Genomic DNA, 19,161 nt, shown 5'->3' with positions numbered 1-19,161 from the left:
CACCTTCACCATCGGCCTTTCCTGGACTCTCACAGCACTGAGCCTCAGCTGCTTTCTATGCCTTCAAAACCAGTCCCACCTGGGTGACTCTTACACATTACCAAGTCCCGCTGCAGCATGAGGTACAACCTTGGCTGTCTCTGGGACACAGCTTCTTTGTGCTCTCAGGAAATACTTCCTGGAAGATTTCACCTCAGTGATGCTGGTCTCTTCTTAATGACTGCTAATTTCTTAGCTCTAGCTAACCAGCATCGATTTTTCCAGTAGTCTCCTATTCTTCGCACTAAAGACACAGCCACATGGCTGAAGCTGCTGAGTTCTGTTGCATGATGGGGCTGGAAGACGCACCCCTCCCCACATACACATACACTTGTTTTATTACATCCCTCACTGCCTAAGCTTAGCTGTCATAATCAAACCACCACAAGCCTGCTGTACAGAAGATACTTGAAGGAATTACTTTAGGCTGAAGGGAAAAACAATTCCATCCATGATGCTACAGGAAAGAATAAACCACACTAGAATAACAGTTATACAAGAGAACAAAACCAAACATCATGAAAGCAATGAAATGGCAAGAGCCAATGCATACCTTTTGGTAATAATGCCAAATATTGATGGTCTCAATCCCTAATAAAAAGGCACAGGCCAGTAGATTTGATTAAAAGGTAGGGGCCATCTATTTGGTTTCCTCTGAGACACACCTAAGTATAAAGGACAGACACTACCTTAGGGTGAAAGGATGGAGAAAGGTGGTCCAAGCAAATAAGCCTGGAAAACTAAAGGGCTTCATTGTCCTAGTATCTGAAAAGAGACTTTAAACCAACCCTAATAAGAATGGATGACAGTGCTGAAATCACACTGATAAAGGGAACAGTCATCAGAAGGACATTAAGATTCTAAACATACATACCCTGAACACAGGTCCATTCAATTCCACAGCACACATACTCCTAGATGTACTGTTACAGATTAACCCCAGCTCAATAGCGGTGGTTGACTTCACGACCTCACTATCAGCAGCTGACAAGTTATACCAATAAAAATAGAGAAATAAATGTATTAAATGACACCATAGGTCAAATGGGCTTAACAGACATCTCTGGAATATTCTATCCCAATACTGTAGAATACACACTTTTCTGAGCAGTCCATGTAACTTCCTCCAAAATAGATGATGTATCAGGACACAAATCAACTCTCAATATATATTTGGAAAATTGGAATAATTCTTTCATATTCGATCTGATCATAATAGAATATGCATAAATAGAACAGATGAACAGCACAAGAAACCCAAAAACATATGTCAACTCACGGGGATATAAGATATACCACTGAATGGCAAATTGGCCTCTGAAGAAATCAAGAAGGAAATAAAAGCATTTCTAGAATCAAAAGAAAATGAAAAACAACATAGCAAAATCCACAGGATACAATGAAAAGAGTCTGAAAAGAGAAATTTATGGCTCTCTAGTAAGACATCAGAAAGATCTCAAATAAACAACTTAGCAACATTCAGGAAATGGAGCAAATAAAATCCCAAATCACTAGCCCAAAAGAAAACATTTAATTTTGCAGCAGAAAATAATGAAACGGGAAAAAAACAAACAGACAAATATAAAATACAAATCAACAAAACAAAGACCTGATTCTTTAAAAAGATAAACAAACCCTTGGCCAAATGGACCAAAAGAAGAGAGGACTCAGATAAGTAAAATTAGAGATGAAAAGGGAGCCACTATAACAGATACCAGTGAAATGCAGAAAATCATTAGGCCTCATCTTGAAAGCATGTATTCATTCCATTAAATTGGAAAAAAAATCTCAAAAAATGGATAAATCACTAGACATATTATGTACTAAAATTATATCAAATGAGATAAACAATTAAACTGACCGACAACAAGCAGTAGAGTTGAAGCAGTAATTAAAATCTCCCAACTAAAAAAGTCCAGGCCCAGATGGATTCACTGGTGAGTTTCACCAGATCATCATAATAGGGAGGGAACATGACCAAAGCCTTTATGACGCTAGTGGTACCCTGATACCAAGATCAGACAAAGATGCAGCAGCAACAAAATGAAAATTCAGAACAATCCTCCCAGTGAACTTAGATGTAAAACCTCTCAACAAAATACTTGAATACAAGAGCTCATCAAACAAAACAAAACAAAACACATCATTCACCATGAATATGTTGGCTTTATGACAGAGACAGAGGAATAGCTCAATATATAATCAGTAATTGTCCTGACCTACATAAATGGCCCCAAGAGTAGAAAGCGCATGGCCATCTCAGCAGAAACAGAAGAGCATTTGGCAAAAGTCTAATATCCCTTCTTGTTAAAAATCTTGAAGAGAGCCGGGTGTGGTGGTGCACACCTTAAATCCCAGCACTCGGAAGGCAGAGGCAGGCGGATTTCTGAGTTTGAGGCCAGCCTGGTCTACAAAATGAGTTCCAGGACAGCCAAGGCTACCTAGAGAAACCCTGTCTCAAAAAACCAAAAAGGAAAAAATCTTGAAGAAACTCAGAAGAGAAGGAACATATTACAAAATAAAGCATGTTGACTATGGTAAACCTGCAGCCAATATTATACTCAGTGGGGGGGGGGATCTTGAATCATCTACACAAAGATCAGTAACTAGGCAAAGGTGTCCACTTTCTCCACTCCTAGCCAAAATAAGACCAGAGGTCTTATTAATGCACTAAGAAAAGAGAAGCAAACAAGACAAAATGGGAACAAACAGGAAAGTGAGAAGTTAAAATACCCCAGTGTGGGCTAGGCACGCTATAATCCACAGACCCAAAGAAGACAAATAACAAGGAGGGCCCAAGGGAAGATGGAGAATCTTTCTCAGAGTGGGAATGAAATAGATACTGGAGGTGGATGGAGGGAGGGAACTGTGTGGAAGAGGGGATGGGGCAGGGAATAAGGTGTAGGGAGAGCAAGGGAGAAAGCAAGGGAAAGAGAATGGAAATCAGCTGTGCCAGAGACCTGAGATCAGGGAGGCCCCAGCGTACCTATGGGGGTGACTCTGAGACTCTCAGCAGTGGAAAATATGAAGCCTGAAGCGGCCACTTCCTGTAACCAGGCAGGACTCCCAGTGGAGGGATGAGGACAGCAACCCACCCACAAAACCTTCAACTCAATATGTGTCCTGTGTACAAGATGTGCAGAAACAAAGATGGAGCAGAGACAGAGGGAACGGCCAACCAATGACTGCCCCAAATTGAGACCCATCCCATGGACAAGAGCCAATCCCTAACACTATTAATGATATTCTGCTATGCTTCCAGACAGGAGCCCAGCGTAACTGCCATTTGAGAGGCTCCACCCAGCAGCTAATGGAAAGAGATATAGAGACTCACAGCCAAACATTAGATGGAGCTTGGGGAGTCTTATGGAAGAGTTGGGGGAAGGATTGAGGGACAGGAAGAGGACAGGGACGCCACAGAAGACCAATAGAATCAAATAACCTGGACCCTTGGGGGCTCCCAGAGACTGAACTGCCAACCAAAGAGCATACATGGGCTGGACCCCTGCACATATGTAGCAGATGTTCAGTTTGATCTTCATGCAGGTCCTCCAAAACTAGAGTGAGGGCCATCCCTGACTCTGTTGCCTGCCTGTGGATCCTGTTATCCTAACTGAGCCTCCTTGTCTGACCTCAGTGGGAGAGGATGTAGCTAGTCCTGCAGTGACTCCCTGTTCTGGGTGATGATGGGGCTGAGGGTGGGGATAGGTGGGGGGTGATACCCAGAGGGGCGCGCCCCCTTCTCCTAGGAGAGGGGAGGGGGAATAGGAGAGGATCTTTGTGAGGGTTACTGGAAGAAGAGGGGGAGCTGATATTGGGATGTAAAGTGAATAGATAAATTTAATTTTAAAAATAACCCTGTTTACAGAGGATTTGAGACGAAGCATGAAAGTGCACTACTGAACCGTAAATGACTTGACAGATCCTCCAAGCTGAAATCTCAGCCAGCCAGAGTAGAGTCACCAGAAACAAAATACTGTATTCTGCAGGATGTGCCAAGTCCCAGAAAAGGAGCATCAATAGCATGGGCAAGTAGGGGAAGACTTAAGAGAAGGCTGAGCCTCTCATAAGGCAGCTCTGAGGATGCTCATGCCTGCCTGACCTCTCTGGGCAGCAGGCCACTCCCTCCTTCCACCAGCAGGTGACTCCTGGCTTATCTGTGGGAATGTTCTCAGCTTAGAGAAGGAAGTCAGCTGCATCAAAAGGCTCTGCACTGAAATCAGAAAGCGCCAATGCAAATCTGCATACAAACTGTGAAACTCCCAGCTCTTTTCCTGTTGAGCGCCCATGATCTGGGCATCCAGACCTTTCCACCTCTGCAGGAGACTACAGTGATCTCCTCTGAGGAATTCTGCTCGTTTTGAAGGAATACATTGGGGAGCAGGGAGGGGGGTTGTCTTGCAATAATGAAGGCCATGGTCTACAGCCTCACTGAGTCCCAGAGCTTCTAAGCAGCTGTTGTCCACTAGAAAACACAAGCAGACCACCAAGGAGAGTCACAAACACAGGAGAGCTCCTAGCAAGCACACAGGAGACAGAGAGTACCCGAGAATTTCAAAGCCATTTTGGCAGCTGGAGAGACCTCAATGGGTAAGAGCACTTGTTCTTCCAGAGGACCTGAGATTGGTTCCCAGCATCTACACCAAGCATCTCACAACCAACTCTATCTCCTGTTCCAGAGGTCCAGTGCCCTCTTCTGGCCTCCTTAGGCACCTGCACTAACGTGGTACACATATAGAGAAACAGGCACAAACATACATACGTACTTATTTATTATAAAAGAATAAAATAAATTAGCCTTTATAAATTATTCACATTCTTGGAGAAAGATAGCCAGTCACAGCATCAATACTAAAGGAATACTCTTACTCCAGAAAGAGAGTACAGGCAGGGCAGAAGAGTTCTCAAAAAATTAGAGACAAAACTGTAAATGAGCAATTCAAAGTCTTGCAAGATAAAACCCAGGCTGTCATTTGCAAACAAGACAAAGGGATAAAAAGGAAGGGAACGGAAAAGAAGAGAAGGAAGAAAGAAAAGAAGGAAGGAAATTAAAAAGAAAACAGAAGACTCCAAAGAAGAACAAGACAGGAGCTATGTGTGAAGCCCAGACACACATGTCCCTTAGGAACCAGGCAGAGCACAGAGGGAGAGGACTTCCAAGGGGTGGTCCTGACAGGTCAATTGTTCAAGCAGAATAAGTTAGTTGTGAACACAGAGAAAAGTAAAAAAAGAAAGGAAGACAGGAAGGAAGAAAAGAAACAAATGGACATCTTAATTCCAGGAAAAACTAAAGGTCGCATAGGATGAAAACCAACCTTGGTTTATTCCGTGATCCTTCTGTGGATAGCGCTGCAGTATTGATAATGGAAATCCTAGACCTGTGTTGGGGCTGAGGAGGGGCTGACGTGCAGCACCGAGATGAATCCCCACTTCTCACAGAGAAAAGCAAATAGATAATCCAGGCAGAGACATCATTAAGTAGTAAGGTGAGAGTGTCCGTTAGAGATACAGGACTGGAACGCAAACGACCCACTGTGAATTAAGATGTGTGTGTGCAAATATGGCTGGGAGGCCTGCTCTGACTTTTGTTACTATTATTTTCCCAGCACAAGCCTTTTATAATTATTTGATCGTCAGAAAGAATGTATGTATAAGTTAGACAAAAATTAAAACAGGTAAAAAGTTTAAAAAGTGTGGAAAAGAAGAGTTTTATCAGAAGCATCCAAATCCACATGGGGGTTGGGGATGTCGCAGTCCGTAAGTACGAGCGTGTAAGCATAAGGACCCGAGTTCACTTCCCGGAACCCACATAACAAAAGCTGGGTGTGCTGGCGCAGGCTTGTAAGCCAAAGCTGGGGAGGCAGGGCAGACTGGTAGATCCCTGGGGCTCCGGCTAGCCATTCAGGCTTACTTGACAAGTTCCCAGTGAGTCCTCATCTCAACAAACCAGATGAATGGTGGTGAAGAATGCCTGCTTTTAACTTTTTCTTTCTTAATACACACAGACACACACACACACACAAAGTAATATGATCTATGACAGAGGTAAAATACAAGCATAGAAACATTTGCTGATGAGCTGGGGTTAGGCCAGGGGTACAGCACTTGCCATACATGAATGAGCAAAGACTTGGATTCCATCCCAGTCCCATGAACAAGAATAACGGAGTCCTGATTTTGTTTGGGGGGTTGCAGTAAGCTATGACACTCCTCCCCTGGCGCTTCAGGGAAATCCAGATGCATGAGCTGCCTCAAAGGCTAAGATAGGGATAAGAACAGACAGTAGGAGAAGTGAATGGAGTCTTTCCGGGCTTTGTGGCTGTGTGAGCATGCCTCCCCTCCCTACGATGGACTTTTGCCAGAAGCCATGCCAGCCACTGCCTCTCTTGTCAGGCCACCTGAAGACGAGCACAATACTCTTCCAACAGTAATGAGCTGTGCGGTCAAGTTGACTTTGAAGAAGTGCCCTGGCAAACACCAGCCACCTCTGCTTAGCGGCCAGGCAGCTGCAGAAGCACAATGGGGCCTCAGGTTGACGAGAGGGAATGAAGTTGTGTGGGATATTCCTGAGGCAGTGTGCACGTATGGCGCATCATGAGACCTGGGAACAGTGAATGAATAATGAATGAATGGCTGGGTGCGCAGAGATGGCGGAGGTATGTGTCATTAAAGCAAACTGAGAAACAATGGGTGAAGAGAACCGTGGGCCTGTCATCGCCACTTAGCCTTACATGCTCCTGAGGCATATTCATGAGTATTCTCACGCCTGCTAATCAAAACCAGCAGGAGAAGCATGGCAGGGGTGAGCCGAGGCGTCCATCAAATGGACCCACTAATGAGAAAGGATGCAGAGTGCAAAGGCTTCATGCTCAGCTCCGCTGCTCACCCGCTCTGTGACAGGAGCTGTAAGATCGTTCAGTGCCCCCATCTTCTCATCCGTGAGATGCACAGTGGCGGCTGCTCTCTGCCCCTCGCTACGGCAGGTGAGCGATTCAGGCCGATATTCCAGGATGCTTGACACCTCAAGGAATTCAGAACCTATGCCCCATTTACTGAGGAGGTTAAGTGAGTTTAACAGTCCACATATGGCGAGACATTAAAGGTAATGACTTCTATGTCTTACACGGGGACCCTTCAAGTTTTGATGTTAGGGGAAAAGGTGGCAAAAGATGCTTGACAGATTGACAGTTACGTGTGTAATAGATATATACTGGGAAGACACAGGGAGAGATGGCTCAGATGGTCAAGTGCTTGCTGTGCAGGAAAGAGACCTGAATCCATATCCAGCACTGACTTAAGAGCTGGGCTGGGCAGTGTGTGTCTATAAACCTGGTGTTTGGGAGGCAGAGACAGAAGGATTCCTGAGGATGGCCTAGCCAGCCTGTGAGCTGCAGGTTCAGGAGAGTCAGTCTGAAGATAACTAAAAGGGGAAAACCACAGAGAGCAAATGAGGAGGACATAGGACATCATCCTGTCCTCTAGCTCATAGATAGACACACGCATCCAGGAGCATGCTGACCTGCACACACACACACACACACACACACACACACACACACACCCCACACACTCACTCACACACCACACCACACCACACACACACCACACCACACACACACACACACACACACACACACACACCACACTCACACACACACCACATACACAGGAGCATGTACATTCAACAAACAGCAATAAGAATCCATGCACAAGAAATATGACGTAGACAGACATCCATTTTCCATCAGCAAAAAACAAAATGCCCCCCAACAGCCAGGCTGTGTGTATTCTCTGTTTTCACCGACACAGGTGCTCCAGACAGTGACAGGAAAGAGAAGACATCTCAGACCTGGGTTCCCCCTGCAGGTGCTCACAACAACAAAAGGTGGACAGTGCCTGAGAAAAGACACCTGGGGTTGTCCTCTGGCTTTGACACACATGCATAGACACCTGCATCCTCATACATACAAATAAAGAATAAATAAAAAGTCACAGCAACAGTACCTCTCAACCTCTCTCTCTCTCTCTCTCTCTCTCTCTCTCTCTCTCTCTCTCTCTCTCTCTCTCTCTCTCTCAGAGGCCCGGCTTGCTCAACACAGTTTCTTACTTCACTGACCCAGCAGCCATGCTAATGTTCAAACATCTTGTCTGTTTGCTCTTCAGCAGTCAGTCACTCAAAGGAGTAGAGAGAGCTGAGGCACCGTCGGGGGAGGAGGCTGGGCAGTGGATGGGAACTGGTCTGCATCTCCACTGGTCTCTGACAACTCACAGTTGGTAGGTACCTGGTCGCCCAGGTAACAAAGCTGTCTCTCAGTGGGCTGCCCCACCTCAATAATACAGCAAGCTGGCTTTCATGATTCCCAGCTTACTATCTGACAAGCTCCACCAAGTTCCTGTCTCAGCACACCCCCAACACACACACACACACACACACACACACACACACACACACACCCCTCATGGCTCAGCACACCCATAGAGCATCCTTTCTGAGGGGTCCCACATCCCCTGGGCTGCCTCTGTACCAGTGCAGTAGTAGCCTTTAGTCAAGCCAGGGCTACCCATTTTCTTCCACAGAGTCTCCCTTCTCTAGCCACAACTCTCTTGAAAGCATCTGACCTCACTCTGGTGGGTCCTCCTTCTCCTAGAGAACTACAGACTGGGGGCACTGGTGCTGGAAACGTACATTTCTTCCACTGCCTCAATGGCCCCAATCAGTCTGTGGCCTTAGCTAAGTATGCAGAATCCATCCATCACTCCAACCTGTGTGCCCTGTGGGTACAGCGATAGGGTACCCTGTGAATGCTCCTGCACATGGTCCTGGCTGTGGAATGCCAGCATGCCTGCACAGCATATTTGAGAAGAGGATGGACAGTGTGCTGGGTGTTAGGATGAGAAAGGTGTGGAGGAGGGGTAAGCGAGCCCAGCCCTACCTGGTCAGCCAGTTCTACAGGGGCCCGCTCCTCGAATAGTCGGATCTTATCCTCCAGGTTCTTCTTCAGAAGATCGGCCTTGCCTCTGCCCTTGGAACGCAGCTTTCTTGCCTTGGACTGTGGGAAGAGACAGGTCAGAGGAGATGCTGGCTTCTTTCCAAGCCAAAAGGGATGTGTGTGCATGGCTAGAACGGCAAATTTCAACCCTAGGCCATGGTGGTAGAGAGACACACAGTTTTGTGACAGGTGCTGCATAAGAAGTGGATTTCTGCAGAGGCCACATAGAGCTGACACTTGACTAGACTACAAAACATGTTGCAGGCAGAGGAAGCAGGGATGCAAGGGCTTCATCTTGTGTTTGGCTCCCTAGAAGCAGAGGCTGAACCTAGGCTGGGAGACACAAAGGTCCTAAGGAGGTCTAAGGAATGGGCTAAACAGAACACACCACCAGGACAGATGTGGACAGGCCAAGCAGAGCTGTAGCCTTGGGTCAGGTCTATCCTGTGTTGGTCCACAGGGCTCTGGAGGATGAACACACAGAAGGGGTATGACTAAAGATGGCTGTCAGTCCTCAGCTTTTAGGCCAGAGCCCCCTTTCATAGCTCAGCCACACTGAACTTGTTTCTGTGTCAAACACAAAAGGGCCTTTTGGACCCTTGATTCAGAAAGTGATGTGAGCTGAAGGCAAGGGTAACTAGGCCAGACACGCTGCGCGATGCTCAGGAGAAACAGAAGAGTATGGCTATAAGCTGTGGGGGAGGCTGATTTTCATGCCTGCCGGTGGTCACTGCTCTTACTGCCCTTGTCACCATTGTGGTCTACTTCATATCCTTAAGATAAAGCAAGCTGAGAAGCCCTTGGAGTGTTCAAAGGCCACCCTGGCTAGAGAGTAATGGGTGGGGGGGAAGGAGATGATTAGCTCAGAGTTGATGGAGACACAGGAGCCCGTGAGTCCACAGTCACCACTGCAATGGCAGTCCAGACATACACAGCCCCTACCTGCAGCTCAGGCGCAGCCAGGGCCTGGTCCAGTTTCCGAAACTCTGCTTCCCGCCAGGCCATCTGCGCCTGCTGCTGCAACACTCGTGCACGGACTCTGGGGAGGGCCAAGCTCCGGTCCAGCTGGCTGAAGCAGCCCTGTGCCTCCTGCCTTACCCGGAGCAGGTCTTCTTCAGACAATGAGATGGCCGCACAGCAGAGTTTCCTGGGAGGGGACAGTGACCATGAACTGGGTCAGAGACAACATGGCAAGGAATTTGGAGAGAGGCTGTAGACACAACATGTCTGAGCTAAATCCCTAGCTGGAGCAAAGAGCTTTAGATGCTTATCCACACCTTTGTGTGCCTTTCTTGAGTACCTAATGTATTTGGTGCAGAGAATAACATTGATATAGTATAAGACAAACGAGGCACTGTCCACCCAGCCACATAAGCATCATGTCGTAAGTGGAGAGGAGGGAGGTTCAGGTTCACTTAATGGGAGCACAAGTCTAGCACTGAGTCCTGCATAAAGAATGGAGATCAGAGTAGATGTGCAGCTTAGCCTTTATGTGGATCCCAAACAACTGGAGTGGGGACGGGGGGTGGGGGGTGGCTATCCCAAAAGTTGTTGCCCGTATATGGGATATATTCTTCTAGCTGGGTTGCCTTGCCTGGCCTCAGTGGGAAAGGATGCACCTAGCCTTGCACAGACTTGAAGTGCTAAGGTAGGGCATACCCACAACCTGCTCAGAGGAGAAGGGGAGGGTAGGTAGGGGAAAGACTGTGGGAGGAGGTGGCTGGGAGGAGGGCAGTGAGCAGGATGTAAAGTGAATAAGTAAAAAAATAAAAGAATGAGAGATCAGTGACTCATTTAACAACCCAGTCCATGCTGGGCACACACACTGGTTGCCTGGGTGCTGGGGACTGAACTGGGTCCCCAAAATTATCTGCTCACGGTCAGCACCACACCGCACCGCACCGCACTAGGGACATGAGGCATATTTAGAAATGGAGTCACTACAAGTAAGAGAAGTTCCAGTTAGATGGTGCTGGAGACGAGTCAGCGTAGAACACGAGCGGTGTTCTTATCAGCATGGGAGACAGACACGGGGTGACTTCCAACCAGGAGACCTTAAGGCAGAGATAAGAAGTGCTATGTCTATGAATCAAGAAATGACAAGAGCTGGCAACAATGGCCAAAACTAAGAGGAAAACAAGGAGCAGAGAGTCCCCTGAGCCTCTGAGGGGATGCAGCTCTGCCCATTCCTTCATTTTTCTCCCTCGTGTGTGAGAAAAACCTGTCTGTGGCTTTAAGCCAAGGATTTGCTGCTGGGCTGTGGCAACCACAGGACCAGATACTGGCTACCTCAATGATAATCCTTACCCCAGATTTGAACTGTAGGGAATGAGTGACTCGAGAGCTCCACCCCCACCCCCACCCCCACTCCCACTTTGGCCAGTGTGCCTCTATTCATGTTCTTCAAACAGTTTTCTCTGCAGACAAGTAAGGTTTGTCTGATTTTCCTGGCAGTGTTCTGTCAACATACGTGGCATGGAACGTGCTCCATACGTGCTCTGAAACCAGGAAATATGTGTATACGTGTAGAATACCTACCGTAGGACACCAATGGTGGGCTCCGGACGCTCACATCTGAGTGTAGAATGTGGGACTGAAAAGTTCTAGAAAGTTCTTTGATAGAAAACCAGTCTGACTTTGAGAGATGCCCAGGGTCCTCAGCTGACATCATCTAACAACTCCCACACTCTGAATGCCTCTTCTGGATCCCTCTTCCTAGGACAGCCTCTGCCTGTTGCCCTCTGGTAACAAGGACTCTTGAGTTACAGGGACTCTGGCGTGAACAGTCCCTCGTCAGCCTTCTAACAGACTGTGGCCAGCAGGAAGCAGGTATGCGTGAGGCAGGATCTTGCCCTGCTGGGGCTCAGCACTGAGCCAGAAACCTGGTTTAGGCTCTGTGGGCAGGGCTCAATGGCACTGCTATAGTTCTCCGTATCCGTTTCCCCTTCTGCTCAGAGGGTTTGCCGCAGTCCATCTCGTTTATAAACATGTGTTTCAGAACCACAGTGAAGAGCCAGTTTTACTTAATGCCTCCGAAATTCAGGTCACAACCCCCCAGGGTCTCAAATCAGCAAAGCTTGGTAGCAGCTGGCAGCGTGAGTATGTGCCTTGACCCCTCCTTAACCCCTAGAGGAGAAGTCGTAAGAGTTTGCTGATGGCAAAGCGAGATATCCCATTACTCCATAAATGGCTAACTTCATGCTGGCCTTGGAAACACTCCCTGCAATACAGGTCCAAATAAAGTAGAAGGAAATAACCGTCAGGTAATGGGAATGTCACACGAAATTTAAACACATCAAAGAATCCTGCACCCACTGAACTGTGGGTAGGTCCAGGCCGAGCATCACCTGAGCTGACTAAGGACCAATACAGGTTATAAGAAGTGGCCTTAGAAGATCTCATTCGTGTTGTGCAGAGAGACAGTGTCTTGTGTCCCTGGGTAAGAAAACAACTCACCAGAGACTAGAAAAACAAATGAAGCCAGGCTCACAAAGGAGATGGGGCCAACTGGGAGACTGCTTAATGCAAACCAGATAATATCATTAGCAACAAGGAACATTTGCTGTGCAGTAATGAAAACCTGAGTTCAAATCCCCAGCACCCATGTAAAAAGCTAGGCATGGCTGTGTGTAACTGGAACTCCGGCGTTGAGAGGCAGTCACGGGCAAATCATAAGGGACTCCTGAGGGATTCGTTCCCAGCCAGATAGCAGAAACGAAGTTTCCAGTTCATGAGAGACTTTTTCTTAAGGAAATAAGGTTGAGAGTGATGGAGGACACCCAGCCTCTTAGGATTGTCACATGGGTGCATCCACACACTCATGCGCTTGCATACACACACTCATGCACATGCATACACACACTCATGCACATGCATACACACACTCATGCACATGCATACACACACTCATGCACATGCATACACACACTCATGCACATGCATACACACACTCATGCACATGCATACACACACACACATACACACACATGTATACACACATACACAGACATACATCATACAAACACATATATCTCAATACACATACACAGGTATATACATACCACACATGCACACCACATATGCTACACACACACACACACACACACACACACACACTAGTCAATACCACTCTCTGAACACACCTGGCCTGTTCTCCTGGCAGCAAGGTTGGTTCCTGGGAAAAGCACTGGGCAGGAAAACTTGAGTAACTTCCTCCAAGGAGGACATTTATAAATAGACACTGTGTCATTCCGTGTCTACTCACAGGTCCCCAAGGGCAGCCTAGGCTCTTGCATCACACCCTTCAGATGACATCATGCAGTGCAGAAAGCACCCCCAAAAGATTCAATACCATCACCTCATTTTCCAGGCAAAAAGTTGAGACCAGCAGCAGTTTAGCATCTTTCCCACACGCTCATGGAGCCTGGTATCCAGCTTAAACACACGTTTCTCCATCCACAGTCATGCTCCCTCTACTCTAGCCATGAATGCAGCTCCCGCAACGTCCCCTCAGCAAGCAGGCAATGCTTTGTGGACCCTTATGACATGCCCAAGACCCCTTTCTGGGTCAAGTCAAACCTGAGCCAGCACAAGTAACTGCCAAGTGTCCCAGGGAAGTGTAGCTGTCAGACGGAGACCCCTAGATTATGCTACCGGCTGTCCCACTGCTTCTGCAGCTGAGTCTAACCCACCACCTGCAGCTTCTGGAGATAAAGCAGGAGTGTCAGTCACTGTGGACAATTGTGTCCTATAGGAGTAGTCACTGCATGGTTCTGTGTACAGTGACAATAAGCAGCTCAAATTATGAGTGAGTGGGTGGCACGCCAGGCAAAACCAATGCAGAGTGGGGTCAGGACTGTGCCTGTGGCTCCCTCATGTGTTACCTGAATGGCTGCTGTCATTGTTGGGTGGGTTGAGAGGATCGTAACACTGTCATGCAAGCCACCACATGCACTCTTCAAGTCCCTGAAGCAGACAGCACACCTCTTTTGTTTTTGTTCTGTGAGGCAGGGTCTCACTATGTAGCCCAGGCTAGCTTCAAGCTCATAATCCCTGCTGGCTCTGAATGCCAGGGTCACAGGAGTGTGCCACCACACTTGGCAAGGTAGCATTTCCTTTTTTCTTACTTCCTGTAAGAAAGTTCTATTGTGAGTGCATGTTTTGCGTGTGCATGCACACATGTGTGCAGGTACACATACATGTGTGTGCACTTGAATGTGGAGACCAGATGTCGATGTTAGGTCTACTCCTCAATTGTTCTCAACCTTATTCTTTTGAGATAGTCTCTTACCAAGCCTGGAGTGTGCCAGTTTGGTGAGACTGTCTGAGCCCTCCTGCCTCTGCCTCCATAGCGCTAGGATTGCAGGCTCTGTTTTCAGCTCTTTTATTGAATTCTAGGGATTCCCAACTCAGTCGCCATACTTGTGCAGCAAGCACTTAGTCACGCCAGCCACCTCCCCAGCCCTTACTTTACTGTGAGACAGGGCATCACATGGCCCAGGCTGGACACAAACTGATTTCCCTGCCTCCACTTCCCAAGGGTTGGAATTCCAGGCCTGACTACCACACCCAGCTGTTATAACACTGCCTATGGAGGGACCAGGCACATTTCATTCACTGGCAACCCACTGGATGATTCAGATAGGTCTATGTCCACCCCCAGACCCAGAAACTGGGTTACCCATCCTTCTGGCCTACAGTACATCATCTCATGATGACCCTGCCGGTCATGTGTAATCCTGTATGACATTTAGGCAGTGTGTACCACTAATAAATGCTGCAAATCTTATTTGTCTGGGGATGGCATCATATGCTCAGATATCCTGCCTCTCCCTCCTCAAGGACTAGTCCCTTTCCAGTATGGTGGAAAAGGGTCAAGAATGTCAATCACTCTGGATGGTTGTGTCCTATAGGAGTAGTCACCGCACGGTTCTGTGTGCGGTGACAATAAGCAGCTCAAATTATGAGTGAGTGGGTGATAGGCCGGATATCATCACTCACATGAACACCAAGTGCTCCCAGTGCCTCAGCTCTGCCTGCTCTTCCGTGTAGGCCTCCAGTGCATCCTGCTGTAGCCTCTGCCTCACGCCCTGCACCAGCTCCTGGCCACGTTCCCTCTCCTCTGCCTCCAGTTGCGTGGTGCGAGCCGCAGACTCCCGGCTGTGCTCCTCTAAGATCTGCTGCAGGAAGAGCCAGGGAGCACTGCGCTTCAGCAGCTCCTGTGTCATGGCCGTGCTCTGCAGGCGCCTCAGCTCTTCCGTGGCTTTCTCCGACAGCGACACAGTCAGGACCCGGAGGTCATCCAGGGCAGCCTGGTCCAGACGTTCCTGCAGCTCCTCCAGGGCAGCGGTGTGCTCGGCCATCACGCTCCTCCACTGGTGCAGGTACTGGACTGCGTCCTCCGCGGTGCTGGAGGCCTCGCCAAGGGACACCTGCTCCTTCTGCTGCTCCTTGTGCTGGCGGGAATGTGAGAAAGGGCAATTGAATGAGCAGGACCCACAGCTGTGGGAGCACAGGAGCACAGGGAATCAGGGTGAAGAGGTGCAGTACTTTCTTTGCAAACTAACAGAGACACAGAAAGTATATGGACTGCCTTGTTCCCAACAATTTAGAAAACTGCTTGGCACAACCAAACCTCAGGTTCTCGTGGTATAGGCCTGTCATTCCAGCTGCCTAAGAGACTGAGGCAGGGGGATTGTAAATTCGAGGTCAGCCTGGACAACAGAGTGAATCCTTGTATCAAAATAAAGAGTAAATTATGAGTGAGTGGGTGACACGGGAGCTGGGGATGCAGCTCTGTGACAGAGCGCTTACTTAGCCTTTGTGAGATCCTTGGTTCATACCTCAGCAACCCCTCTCTTACACACAAACACACACACACAAACACACACACCATGGTTAAAAGTTCATGTTTGACAAGCAGCTATATATTAAATACAGAGAGAGAGAGAGAGAGAAAGAGAATCCCCAGGTTTCTAGCCCAAATTTCCCATCCACAAGTCTTGATTTCCCTCTGCCTGTTTCTTGATCTGTCAAATGGAAGTAGCAACAGCGCCTACACTACAGTAGACACCTTCATGAGTTGCTCAATACATGCTCAGCACTTAGGAAAATTGCCCACTTAGGAAAATGCCTATGGCAGAGTCTGCGGCAATGCACACTTGCTGTTGGCCCTACTATGTGTCTGGCATGTGGCCAATAAAATTATGAAAGGACCTCCTGAGTGACAGACATCTGGTACTAAGGCTCTACAGTAGGAAAGTCCTGCCCTGCACGAAGATGCCTATCATGGCAGTACCTGTGACAGTGGGCCTACAGGCTCTAGTCTATTTAAGAAGCAGAAGCACCACTCTTCCATCGGCTCATGCTTCGACCAGTGGGACCATTCATCCAGTCCTCCAATTTTTTTTAAATCAATTCTTTATTGACTGCATGTGTCTGGCCATGTCCGTGGCATTGGGAACACAACATATAGCCTTTGTGGAGCTATTATACCTCTGAGTCACTCACAACACTTATAAAAAGTAACTGCTAAAAATAACATCTGTGAGAAATGGCCAAGACCTCTATCAGGGCCTGGAGTTCAGCCCTCCTTCCAGACACCAACCTTGGATGGGGCCAAACCGTCTAGGAAATGTGGCTCTGGGCTCCCATGCATGACCATACGTGAAAGGGGCGGTGCTGGTGATGGAGTGCTCTTCAGTGATCAGAGACAGAAGCATGGCTTTCAGGGGAACACAATGTGTTAATAAAAAGCAGTTTCTAGGGTTTCTTGATCAGGCTCTCAGCCTTGGTCAGAGAAACTTCTTTTTGCAGTAGATGGTGGTTATTACAGAGACTCATAACTGGTCAGGTTATGAGAACCAGAGGCTATGTTACACACCTCCTCCAATGGAACACCTATCCCACCCTCACAGAGGCTCAGGGAGCACTGGGGAAGAGGGACAGAGAGAGGAGGAGCTGGAATACTTGGAGAAGAGTTACCCAGACATTATAAGGATGAGCTGTCAAGAAGTGGATGCTCACAGTCATCTATAGGATGGAATACAGGGCCCCCAATGGAGAAGCTAGAGAAAGCACCCAAGGAGCTGAAGGGGTCTGTAACAACAATGGAACTACAATGGAACAACAATATGAACTAACCAATAACCCCCCCCCCCCCCAGAGCTCGTGTCTCTAGCTGCATATGTAGCAGAAGATGGCCTAGTTGGCCATCGTTGGTAAGAGAAGCCCCTTAGTATTGCAAACGTTATATGCTCCAGTACAGGGGAATGTCAGGGCCAAGAAGTGGGAGTGGGTGGGTAGGGGAGCAGGGCCGGGGGAGGGTATAGGGAACATTCGGGATAGCATTTTAAATGTAAATAAAGAAAATATCTAATTTAAAAAAAAGGATGAGCTGTCAACAACTGTGCCTATATGCATGCACAAGACCTGCCTTAAATCAAATCATAATTCAGCATTCTGACAGGATGAGGAAGGGGCTCACAGAGCCTCATTCCTATCCGGGGAGTGACAAGCAATTTCCAGATGCAAGGGAGAGTCAGTTTTCATCAGAGATGTGATTCCTGGTGTGTTGCCAGTGGTGCAGTGGTCAGCCTTAGCCTATGTGAAATATGAGCAACACTAATTAGACAGTATGGAGAGGGGGAGAGAGAGAAAGAGAGAGACAGAGAGACAGAGAGATGGCTCAGTGGTTAAGACCACTGGCTGCTTTTCCAGAAAATCTGGGTTTAATTTCCAGCACCAACATCATGGCTCATAACCATCTACAATTCCAATTCCAGGGGCTCCAACACCCTCTTCTGGCCTCTATCAACAACAGGGAGGCTTTAGGTGTGACACACATACATGCAGGCAAAAAGATCATACACACATTTAAAAAAAAAACAAAAATAGAAGAAGACATGAAGTTGAGGGGGGATGTCTGGGAAAGAGAGGGGATGCCGAAGTGAGGGGTGGAGGAGATCAAAACGCATAGTATTCAAGTGTGAGATTATCAAAGAATAAAGATAAAAACCAGTATCCAGAGATGTAGCTGAAACCCCTTGGCACTCCCTTCTCTTCTCTCTACCCAGCTGGACTGATCGCTACCTTATGTCACCCTGGGGTCCCTGAGGCTCCATGTGACTTCTGAATTTGTCTTGATAAAGCTCTGGGCACCGTGTCAATTTGAGTGGTTGCTAACATTCATTTGGCCACCCGCTAGACTATAGTCTGCCTTCCCAAGTGCTCCCAACAAGCTTCCAGAATCACAAACTTAGGGTCACCCTCTCTTCCCCAACCCTTTTTACCTTCTCATTGGTCTGAATGTAGAGGGTCAGCCCTCAGACTGGCATGCCATGCCTCCTTGAGTTGGCCCTGCTGTTACCCCTCCAGCGCCCCCTGCAGTCCTGGCCTCACCCCTCCACAGACTTCAGCCCCACTCTGCTCTTTGCTTGCCAAGTGCAATAGTACACTCTGGTCTTAGTGCTCAAACTTGGAAGGCAGTGCTGCCTGCTGCTGCAGCTTTGCACATCCCTCTTGCCTGCTTCAAATGTCTACTTGTCCTCAGGTCCCATCCGTATTACACATGCCTTCCCCAGTGAAACAGTGACAGTCACTCTTGCACCTCCTAAGGATTAAAGACATTGTCTTATCTAATACACAGTGCTAATTAAACATAAAAAAGCCAGGACCTATCATCGTCCTCTGATTCCTTTCCAATGCAGACATGACTAGTCCACCACAAACTCTGCTATACTGAGACACAGAATCCTTCTTCACAGAGCATCCTAAGAAGTCACTACTAATCAACTACAGATGGCAGATCATGGCACCAGCTCTGAGCATCAGGTACTGACAGCAATGTCTGTTACTCTGTGGGAAGGGTTCTCTAGAGAGGAAGAACACAATGCCTCACATACCTTCTGCAGAAGCTCTCGCCGCCTCCTGGTTATTAATCTCTGGTGGAGCCTTTTCTTTTCCTGCTTTAAGTCATTGTCCAGCTTCTGTTTTATAGAAAAGGTTTCTGTCTGTGCACGCTCCAATAGCGTTTCCATCTGATCTTCATCCAAGTAGCCAGCCCTACATGGAGAAGGTAGAAAGTTAGGGAATGTAGGCTTCTTCCCTCCTTTCCACAGGCTGGACCACTGCA

The 19,161-nt window shown here is 47.8% G+C and overlaps 1 protein-coding gene across 2 annotated transcripts in view; it reads right to left on the bottom strand.

The window, feature by feature from the left end:
* Evc2 (EvC ciliary complex subunit 2) overlaps positions 1-19,161 on the bottom strand; it is an 86,578-nt gene that overhangs the window by 22,887 nt on the left and 44,530 nt on the right. For both annotated transcript variants that reach the window (NM_145920.3, XM_006504082.3), the window contains exons 11-14: positions 18,932-19,091; positions 15,030-15,484; positions 9,972-10,176; positions 8,973-9,089 (exon numbers count right to left, since the gene is read on the bottom strand). In NM_145920.3, coding sequence (NP_666032.1) covers positions 8,973-9,089; positions 9,972-10,176; positions 15,030-15,484; positions 18,932-19,091 — 937 coding nt within the window. The remainder of the gene's footprint in view (positions 1-8,972; positions 9,090-9,971; positions 10,177-15,029; positions 15,485-18,931; positions 19,092-19,161) is intronic.

Source organism: Mus musculus, chromosome 5, assembly GCF_000001635.26.
Source record: "Mus musculus strain C57BL/6J chromosome 5, GRCm38.p6 C57BL/6J".
NCBI classification, from domain to species: Eukaryota; Metazoa; Chordata; class Mammalia; order Rodentia; family Muridae; genus Mus; species Mus musculus.
Note: the sequence above shows the minus strand (reverse complement) of the source record. Positions and strands in the feature narration are given on the sequence as shown.